The sequence below is a fragment of the Pistacia vera genome, unplaced genomic scaffold, assembly GCF_008641045.1.
Source record: "Pistacia vera cultivar Batoury unplaced genomic scaffold, PisVer_v2 Contig332, whole genome shotgun sequence".
Lineage (NCBI taxonomy): Eukaryota > Viridiplantae > Streptophyta > Magnoliopsida > Sapindales > Anacardiaceae > Pistacia > Pistacia vera.
Window position 1 is genome coordinate 250,933 of NW_022196149.1, and position 11,583 is coordinate 262,515.

Below are 11,583 nucleotides of genomic sequence, written 5' to 3' on the forward strand. Positions count from 1 at the left end.
TTCAAGTGTTGGATCATTTCTTAAGACTAGAAGCTGAAAATAGTTTTCTTTGTTTTAATTCTTTACCTGTTCTGGATTCAATTCTGTCTAGTTCCTCATTTATAGTTATTTAATTCTGTGTAAATCTTCAGTCCTGGATACAAAAATTTGGTAATTTTGAATTACCCAAAAGTTCCAATTTCTATCAATCTATATTGTACTCATCTGAGATACAGTTTTTCCCTTAAATTGTTAACAGTGGGTAGTAAATAACTATACGTTGGATCATGGATAACATGCTAATATGCTTTTCAATTTGTTGCTGCAGCTTTGCTAATTGTGAGCTTCGCTCAATGGTTATTGTTGACAGAAGGTGAGCATTATTAGATTAGAATAGAACTCAGAGAGAACTCTGTTTCCTAGCGTAGCCATAACTAGTGACTTTTTTCAATCGATCAGTTCTCTTTTTGTACTGCAGTATGTTGGGTTCAGATTCAGCGACAACAAACTTCCCTGGAAAGATTCCCAGTGGTCTCGATCTACCTAGTGATGTTGCTGCTGAGAAGCATCAGGATAAATTAACGCCCAACTAATTATAGCATGGGTTCCATGATCGAACAGTAACCCTTATATGGTATAAAATAATTGCAGAGGTGGTTCACTGAGAGAATTGTACCTTACTGCAAAAAATTTGTACCAAAATATTCATGTGCTCGCTGTTATTGTAGACAATGTGAAGATTCTTTATTGGTGTAGGCAAAGATTTGGAAGCCGTAGGAGACTTGTAGGCGCCAGTTCATTTTAAGATGAAGTGATGAACGAAATTGATTCATATTTTGAACTCAAGAATGTATTAACTTTCAATGATTGTTGGCTTTTGCAAAAATATAATTTACATGAAACTTGGAGTGACAGTTGGGACGTCGCAAGAAACCCCAATCTTGGTGAGGTTGAAAACCCTATGGATGCCAATTATGGTGAAGTTAGAATAAACTTCACTATGGTAAGAATAGCTAGAAAGGCTACCTTGGTTGGCTAAGCCAATGATAACTAAAAAAAACCTCCAAGAGGAAGAGAAAGCAAATGCTTTAACTTAAATATATTGGATAATGATAAGTGATGATTACAAGGGACAAAGTAAGGTTTTATTTATAGCATTCTAAGTAAAAAAGTAAAACATATCTCTCCATGGGGGACAAACAAAAAGTCAATATAATTAAAAATTTCTTATTCTCTCTCTCTCTCTCTGTCTTTGTCTCTTTTTTTTTGGTTTATGCTCCCGCATCATTCTTCTGGGATTGGAAGAGACTCGCTATCGAGTTCCAGTTCTTCATCTTGTTCTTCATAGTAAGGAGATAGATTAGCAATATTGAAAGTAGCAGAAACTCCATAATCTCCAGGGAGCTCAATCTTATAAGCATTATCATTGACACGTTACAAAATTCGGAATGGTCCGTCAGCTCAAGGAGACAACTTCGTATGCGACTTAGGGAAACACTCATTCCTTAGATGAATCCACACTAAAGTCTCATTTCTTGAATTTAGTCGGCCTTCTGTGCTTGTTGGCTTGTTGTTGATACTTAGCATTATGACGAAGAATCTTCTCTCGAACCTCTTCATGAAGCTTCTTGATCTGTTTGGCACACCTATCAACATCAACACTGAATTCACCAGTAGTGGGTAATGGCGGAAGATCTAAAGGGCTAAGAGGACGTTTGCCATATATGACTTCAAAGTGACACTTTCCTGTGGTTTGGCTTATAGAACTATTGTAAGAGAATTCTGATTATGCTAATACAAGATCCCATTGGCGAATATGTTTCCCTACAAAGCTTTGCAATAGATTTCCCAAACTTCTGTTGACTACTTCAGTTTGACCATCGGTCTGAGGGTGGCTGGCTAAGCTGAATTGTAAGTGCGTTCCCATTTTTCTCCATAAAGTCTGCCATAAATGACTCATGAACTTGACATCTTGATCTGAGGTGACGGTCTTTGGAATTCCATGAAGATGCACAATCTCTATGAAGTATAAATCAGCAATGTGAGAAGCATCATCAGTTTTGTGACATGACACAAAATGGGCCATTTTAGAAAGCCTGTTGACGACTACCATCATAACGTCTTTTGCCTTTGTGTCCTTGGCAAACCCACAACAAAATCCATGCTCACATCTTCCCAAGGAGCTTTGGGAATGGGTAAGGGTTTATATGCACCAGTATTTTGATTTCCAAGCTTGGCAATGTGGCAAATGTGACACTTTCGGATGTGGCGGATAGCATCTCGTTCCATCTTGGGCCAATAAAATTTTTCCTTCACAAGAGCTAAGGTTTTGTCTCTACCAAAGTGCCCAGCTCATCTGCCATTATGAGCTTCCCAAAGGATAGACTGACGTAGAGAACACTGGGGAATGCATAATTGGTTGCCCTTGAAAAGATACCCATCTTGATGATGAAATTGCTTGTAAGGCTGCAAAGAACTAGACTTCCAGATGTTACCAAAGTCAAGATCTTCTTCATATAATTCTTTCACAACTTCAAAACCAAAAACCTTCAATTGTAGGGTGGAAAGTAAAACATGACGACAACTTAAGGCTTCGGCTACCTTATTTTGTACACCTGATTTGTGTTTCAGAAGAAATGGAAATGCTTGAAGAAACTCACTCCAATCTGCATGATGACAGTTGAGTTTCTGTTAGGAGTTGAGATGCTTGAGGGCTTCATGATTGGAATATAAGATGAATTCTTTTGACAGCAAGTAGTGGCTCTATGGTTCAAGGCCTGAACAATGGCGTAAAACTCTTTATCATAGGTAGAGTACTTCAACTTTGTATCATTAAGTTTCTCACTGAAGAATGCAATTGGTCGCCCTTCTTAAGAAAGTACAACACTAATACCAACATTAGAGGCATCGCAATCAGCTTCAAACACTAGGTCGAAGTTAGGTAGGGAAAGCATAGGAGCCTTAATGAGCCTTTCTTTGAATTCCTCAAAGCTCTGTTGTGCCTTGGCATTCCATGTAAAACTATCTCCCTTGAGGCATTCAATGAGTGGGGCAACAATAGAGCTAAAATTTCTAATAAAACACCGATAAAAAGAGGCCAACCCATGAAAGCTTTGCACATCATGAAGGGTTTTCGAAGTGGGCCAACTGATAGCAGCTTCAACTTTGCTCTGGTTCACTTCAATTCCTTGGATGGAAACAACATACCCCAGAAAGACAACTTTGTTTGTTAAAAACTCTCATTTCTTCAAGTTGACAAATAGTTTTTGCTTCCTAAGCACTTCAAGGATTTATCGTAAATGCTCCAGATGGTCTTCAAGGTTTTGGCTATATACCAAAATATCATCAAAATATACCACAATAAACTATCCAATGAAAGGGCGAAAAACCTGATTCATGAGGTGCATAAAGATGCTGAGTGCATTGGAGAGGCCAAAAGGCATGACTGTCTATTTGTATAGCCCATTGCGAGTTTTGAATGCAGTCTTCCATTCATCCCCAACCCGCATTCAAATTTGATGATAACCACTTCGTATGTCTATTTTGGAAAAAACAGTGGCTTTATGCAACTGATCCAGCAAGTCATCAAGCCGAGGAATGGGGAAACGATACTTGATAGTAATTTTGTTTACAACACAACTATTGATGCACATACGCCAAGTCCCATCTTTCTTTGGAACTAGTAAAGCAGGGATTGCACATGGATGGACACTTTCTCTTACTAGGCCTTTCTCTAAAACTGCTTAACTTGGCGTTGTAGCTCTTCATGTTCTTTAGGATTCATGCAGTATGCTAGTTTATTTGGAATGACAGAGCCAGAAATGAAATCAATAGCATGTTGAATATCTCGTGTTGGTGGCAACCCAGGACGTATCTCATCCGGCACAACATCAGAAAATTCTTGAAGTAAGTGCTTGACTTCCTTGGGCAAGGCGAGAGACACTTCATTTTCTTCGCACAATAGTAACAAACACACTTGGTTTATTTCCTGACAAGCTTTCTCAAGACCAGATCTCGTGATAAATGCTATAGGCTCATATGGTTTCTTCAAACGATTTTCTTGTCTCATAGGGGTCAACATTACCGTTACCCCATCCTTTTTGAAAGAATACGTGTTCTTGTATCCATCATGAAGAGCTTGATGATCATACTGCCATGGGCATCCCAATAATAAGTGGCAAGCATCCATTGGAACAACATCACACCAAACTTCATCTTGATACTTATCCCCGATGGAAAATTGAACACAACAATGCTTGGACACCTTGACTTCGTTTCCTTTCCTCAACCATTGCAGTTTATAAGGATGAGGATGTGCTACGATTGGGAGCTTTAATTTCTCTACCATATAATTGGCAATAACATTTTCACAGCTACCTCCGTCAATAATGACGTTACAAACTGTAAGAATTCATGCTTAGAAAGGGTAAAATTAGTGTAAACATGGTAAAAGGTCATATGACATGTTATTGAAACTAAAGGGTAAAATTATTACCTTTTATGCTTTACAACTCTTGTAACTTGAAAAGGAGTTCAAGATCTTCAACAATTTGATGAAAACTCTCAAAGTAAAGTCCACCACAAGATGAAGAAAAGAGAGTCCGCCATGAGAGCTCAAGAGAGAGATTTTCAGTCAAATGAAAAATTATATTAAATTTGGGAATATCACTTATTTGTATACAAGGACCATTTTGCTATAATTTGAAATTGTTCTCAAGTCCTTGAATTAATATGAATCCTATATTAACACTTAATATAAATTCAATATTATTTTCAAGTCCTTGAAATAATTTCAATTTAATATTAACTCTTAATATTAAATCATTATTGATCCTAAGTCCTTGAAACAATTTCAATTTAATATTAACTCTTTAATATTAAATCCTTGATTTAAACAAATTTATAATCAAGACATATAAAATAATCCCGTTTAATATTTAATACATTATTAAATCCAATTCAATAATATATTTTAGTCCATCATTGAATCTAATCCAATAATGACCAAATTACCTTATTACCGTTGGTAAGTGCTAGCTTCCATGAGTAATCATTTCTTACTAATACATAAATTTGGATGCACACGTTTACATCTGAACATCATTAACCTTTAACGATATTTATTACTCTCTCTTCTCATACTTGGTTTTTTAGGTGTAACCACTTAGGTTCACTGTAACCTAGCCGTGGGCTCGATATCACAATCTGATATGTTTCATCATAATTCTTTATGATCGAAACTCTCACCAATCATGGTAAGCATCTAATAATGCTCCATAACCCCTAAGCCACAATGAAGTTAAACTCCAATGAACCTTTTTTTTTCTCGATCGTACGTTTTATGTAGTAAAATCCCTTCGTTGTCTAATCCCGATTAAGTATAGGTTCATGGTATGTCAAAACCCTTAACTTTATCTTTCTCCGAATTGTCAATCAATACAATGGAACGTGTCATCATGAAACTTCTTTTTTGACTATTTTGTACTTCGGCCAAATATTTCATTGTTCTAATGTTTATTGACATTCGTCTGGGAACTCGGGACCAAGCCATTTCGAGTCAACGGATCCCATCTTGACCATCATTTGTCCTTGCACATGAATAACATATGACCAAACTGGCTTCTTATACAAAACATGACTAGTCTCGTGTATATACACCATATGAATCATATACATCCTATGTCGAGTCCAACCATGATGTCTCAAGTCTAAGGATTAGTGGTACACTAGTACGATTCTACGATGTATCATTGACCACATTCTAAATGTCCATGTGATTCATCGTAATCAATCATATTCGATAAACAGTTCACTAACTGTTTGTCCATGCTAATGCCCTAGTGATATACCTCTTATAATCACCCACACTAATACCATCACATGATATTCAATAGAGGTATTCAGCATGCCTACTATGCAATGTTATTACCCAATTAAGATTACTTACGTAGGGAATGCTTCGATGATTTGATCTTCTAAAGATTCGTATCATCCGGACATTTCACATGCATTATAAATAGTATAAATGAAGCAGTAAACAACATGTGAAATTAGAACTCTTTCTTCCATTCTCAAAAGAGTATTTACAAGATATAATGCCTTGAAACCGACAACACGATTGGTTCCTAGGGCATACACTAACACAAACCTTCCCTTTGGATGTGCACCTTGTATGGAAAATATTGTGATGAAGCCAACTTTCGTCTTCGGTTATCATAACGGTGCTAAGATTGTGACGTACCATAAGAGATTCTCCATTATCAGCAGGTACTGCTTCTATTCTATCCTTATCAAGCATTTCTTCTTCACCCATTGTATCCTTCTCAGCATGATCTTCAATAACTTCTTCCTCCACAAGTGAAACAATTCTTCGATTTGGACAATCAGAAGCGATATGCCTGAAGCCTTGGCACTTGAAACATTTTCTTGAAGCGACATTAGGAGTGCGACTAGAACCACCCTCTTATCATTTCTATAAGGAGGCTTGAAGGAGTTTACTTTAGGATTTGGAACGGGTGCTAAGCTTTGTTTCCCACGGCTTGCTGTATTCCCCCTCTATTTCGTGGAATTTATAGTGTTCTTCCATGCCCGCTGCTTCTCAACCTTAATCGCCAACTGGATAACATCAATCAAACTCCAGTATGGTTGTAATTGTACGACATCTGCAATCTCTACATTAAAACCTCCCAGATAACAAGTGACAGTTTGTTGTTCCAATTCATGGATATCACACTTTAGAAGAAGTTGCTCAAACTCAATCGTATACTCTTCTACCGACATGGTTCTTTGTCTTAAATTATGAAATTGAAGAAAAGTGCCTTGCCATTTATATTTGAGTTCTTGATGCATCTTCTCCCATGATCTGATCTTCTGACGGCCTTCTCTTTTTCGTTGCTGTTTCAGATTCTCCCACCATATAGATGCATATTTCTTCAATTTTATTACAACAGTTTCACACACTTCTCATCAGGAACAATTTGAAGCTCAAAAATTATTTCTATCGTGTGTAACCAGTCAATAAAATCATCTGGTTGAAGTCTTCTCTCAAACTCAAGAATGTCTACTCTGAAGCTTGAAATCCCAAATTCACTATCTCGACCCCTCGGATGGAACCTAGGATATTCATCTCGAGATAAAGAGTCTTCCCCAAATGGATTGGTGCCCTCACCTGCGCTGTTGGAGCTATTGCCGATTTCATCATCTTGATCTCGTGTGATTCCCCATCTTGTGAGTTGTTCTTGTAATTCTCTGATTTGGTTTCGTAATTCCTCAATTTCAACATCTCGAATAGTTCTCTGATGATTTTGAGGTTTTGGTGACATTTTTGTGGTAGGGGTGATAAGGTATAAAAATCAAATAATTCATAGGAACTTGATATAGTAGTAAGTGCTACCATGGTTCAATATGCACCAGGAAAATTCCTAGGAAAGTGGAGGGGTCACAAATGGTCCCACTTAAAACCCACTTTCCTTAGACTCTTATTGTCTTATTGACCGAATTTTCTTAGACATGCATATGAATTAAGTCTCAATTCAATGATGGGTCATTTCAATTGCTAGTATCATAATTTATTTATTTATTTTTTTGGTAATTGGGTTGTTCGGACCAATTTGCGTGTACTTTAACTAATCTTCGAAGTCTATTGAACACCTTACAAACATAAAAAATTAGGTAAGTCACAATGTAATTGTGGTAGGTGATCCCAAGGTTTGAATGCACGAACTCGAGGAAAGAACAAACCTCTTTGACCATCGGGTCAATCCCTTGGGATTAAAAAAAAAAAAAAAACACCGATATATATACACACACCTTATGTGGGCGATGGTTAAAGAGGTTGACAACATCCATGAAGGATCAACTATTTGTTTTTTAATTAATATTGAGTATAATATGTATGTCTGGTTTCTAACGAAAAGAATATAAATTTTAAAAAGAAAAACATTTTATTATCTCTTTGCATGCTGGATCTATATACACAGTGGCGGACCCAGGATTTTTACCCAGGGGGGGCCTCCGTGGCTCACCATTGTTTGTCAAACAACTAGTGAAATTTTTAAAAAAATCAACAAACCTTAAGCAAAGGAAATAATATAATATCAATAATCTGAAAGAAAATAATGCAACAACACAATACTTTACCATTTGAATAAATTTATGAGAAGCAAAACCTTGAGCAAATTATATTGAAAATAACATTTAATTCACGAGGAAAAACAATAAAATTTTTATGAAGAAAAACCTCTTTAATTAAAGAGAGCAAAACACCATGGGAATCTAACGATTCACTTCAATCTAATATAATTAAAAGATTTTACAACAATCACAATCCACCAAAAATGTTCTATACAAATTTCTTATTTCTCCTCTTTTTATTTTTTTTATTTTTTTTTCTTTCAAAGATTATAATATAAATTTTCATGACTTTGATCAGGTCTAACCTAAGCTAAAGTCAACCAAAACTTCAATTAAGTCAACATTGTCTTGATTTTTAATATGAATTAATAAAAAAAGAGAAAATTTTCTTAGTATAAACATAGATAATAACTCAAACTTCTTTAATAATTTTGAGCAGCTAAACGGTGTCGTTTGACATGTTAGAAAGTGGTAGATGAAGGGCAAAAAATAACGTTAAGTAAAAATAATTAAGGTTTAATTTGGGAAAAGATGAACGTTCTTAAACACAAAATACAAAACAAACTCACAAGATCCATGCATTTTTCCATCAAATTAGAATAAAAAATCTCCAAAAAATAAACATGATTCAACCCTAAAATAAACTAAAATGAAATGAGCAATACACATATCTAAAATTGAGAAAACGGAAAACGAAGCTAATTATAGCACCTTGATGAGTGAAAGTTTCAACAATTTCAATTTTCAAAAGTTTTAGAACGAATAACATTGAGAAAGTGAAAGAGAGAATGAGAAAATAAAGAATTTTAGGGATAAAATCATAAAAAACAAATGGACGTAGAAAAGAGTGAAGAGAATTTTAAATTTTTAATATGATGTAAGCGTGGAATATATATTAATAACAAATTGTTAATGAGTTTGGATATATGTATAATATTTCTCAATTTTTTTTTTTTTTTAATTTGAAGATAAACCTATATATATATATATATATATTGAATTTTTTTATGGGGTCTATATAAATATTTTTTTTTCAAAATGTGAGGGCAGGCTGTGCCTACTCTCCAAGGGGCTGGGTCCGCTCCTGTATATACACACACCTTATTTTCCTTTCATTTAAATGTAAATATCAAGGTTTGGTTGCCAAGCATTATTGGGTGGACATGTAAAAGAGTAAAGAAAGATGTAACATGGTCTCTCAAATTCGAGTCATTTTGATGGTAAAAGAGCAAGAAGAGTTAATAGGGATAGTCATTGGAGCTCTTATTTGATCGATAGTTTTAGAGTCTAAAAAATTAGTTGAGATACGCGAAAACTGATCCAAATACCCTGGTTAATTAAAAAAAAAAAAAAAAAAGTTCGTGAAAGATGTACCCATTGAAAATTTCAGACATCTTGGCTCCGTTTGGTTCACTTTTTTACACTTTTTAGAAAAGTTTTTAGAAAAAAGTTAAAAAAAGTTGAATTGGGCGGGTATTACGATGTAGGATTTGAAAATAAATAAAAATACCCCCTATATTTGTTTATTTACTAAACACCCCCCTATGTTTGTTTATTTACTAAACACCCTTATAATAAAACATTAAAAGTTAACAAAAACACCCCCAACCCACCCATTAAATATGGACAGCTGGCCACTACCACCGGAGGGTGGCCGGAGTCATCGTATCGGCGCATGACCTGCTGGATGTTGCCGGTCGTACACCGATATGGCCTTTTTCGGCCAGATCCACGGTGGATCTGGCCGGCCGTATTTGCTCGTCAACGACGACCAAAGATACAGCCGTCGTTGATGGTCAACGACGACCATGTGTTGGCCGTCGTTGATGACTGACTACAGCCAAAGATCTGACCGTCAACGACCAGATCTTTGGCCTTCGATCTGGCCTTTTCTGGCCAGATCTATCGTGGATCTGGCCGGAAAAGGCTAGATCGGTGTACTACCAGCCAGATTCAGCTGGTAGTGTGCCATTATACCAAATTCTGACCATTTTTCGATGGTGGTGGTTGAAATCTGGTAAATATAGGTTACTGGGGTGTTTTTGCAATTTCTAAAAAAATATTTAGGGGTATTTAATTAAATTAACAAATTTAAGGGGTTTAAAAAAGTTGAATAATATTGAATAATATTGTGAGTTTTTACAATTTTACTATTTAACTTTATTGGGAATACTAATAGTAGTATTTTCAAATGTGAGCCAAACGAAGCCCTTGTTTCTAAATGCATACAAGTCAAAGGATGACTCACTTGACTTCATGATATTGAAATTACCATCGAATTTTGCTTCTCGGTCGTGAGCCCAAACCCATTTTCTGACCGAGTAAAGGCAGCCCAACTTATAAAATATGTTCCATTAATTTCCTCCACCTATAATATATTAAAAATGGAGTGGATAATAAAAGGAATATCTTTCAAAGCCAGCTACAATAGTTCGTAAATGAATATTGATGAATTTGGTTACGTAATTGTGTCGTGCATCTGCTTGGATTATGCCTTCATTTATTTATATGGAGGTCTAAGCTTGTAATTTGCTTGTACTTATGAAAGAGTTAGACAACATTTTCCTGGTTAATTCCAGTAAATTTGAATCTCCCTAATATATCAGTTAACAAAAATATCTAGAATCTTAAATTGCTTGGTGATCTACGTAGATTGCATGGAATAATTAATAATTTAATTCGTAGACCATTCTCACTGTATTTTTCAAGTTCAAAGTCAAAACTCATAAGGAGTGTCATACAAGCAGTATTAATCAAAAGGAAATTTCTTTTATTTCCATTCAAACATGTGTGTTGTGAACTTAAAATAGGCTTTGATGACAATATTATGCATGTAATTTAACTACATGGAATTGAGATTTCCTGCATGAAGGAAAATTACACGCGGTTTCAAAGCTATGTTCTCAGAATTTCGATCCTTAACATACGTTTGATGGATGAACTAATCAAATTAACAACTTTATCAAAGTAAACCCACCGTCAGATTGAAGGCTGGAACGAGTTGCCTTTATATATATCTCGATTTTGTTCTACCCAGTCATAATTGTGTCGTAAACCATTTTTTGAAATTTCAGCAGTCTTGTTTCTTGCTAATTGCCACCACGTGTTTCTTCTCCTTTTGACGGTATATGCTTCCGAGTTAGTTTTGAGTTATATCTTTTCTTCAATTATAATTTCCGATCTTACAGAAGATTTTTGTAAAGATTGTTTCTAAAATCCTGGATCGAAAAACACACACGTATATTTATTGTTACTGTTTTTTGTTAAAACATCGTGCTTTTGTACTTCCGTTTTTGTTTTACGGCAAGATAGAGGAGCCCTTTTCTTTAGTTTGTCATTATCGTCTACTTAAATGATTATGGTAGTGAAATCTGATTAATACTTGACAACAGTTCTTTGGTTGCAATTCCTTTATGCTACTTTGGCGTCAGTTTGAAATCTATAACTTTTGTTCTATGCTTATACGCAGAA

At 35.4% G+C, this 11,583-nt stretch overlaps 1 protein-coding gene across 1 annotated transcript in view; it reads left to right on the forward strand.

Moving 5' to 3' along the window:
- Positions 1 to 811, forward strand: part of LOC116137700 (phosphoglycerate mutase-like protein 1) — a 65,311-nt gene extending 64,500 nt beyond the window's left edge. Inside the window, exons 11-12 of the mRNA XM_031423383.1 lie at positions 308 to 352; positions 458 to 811. Coding sequence (XP_031279243.1) covers positions 308 to 352; positions 458 to 572 — 160 coding nt within the window. The 3' untranslated portion in view covers positions 573 to 811. The remainder of the gene's footprint in view (positions 1 to 307; positions 353 to 457) is intronic.
- The last annotated feature ends 10,772 nt before the right edge of the window (positions 812 to 11,583 follow it).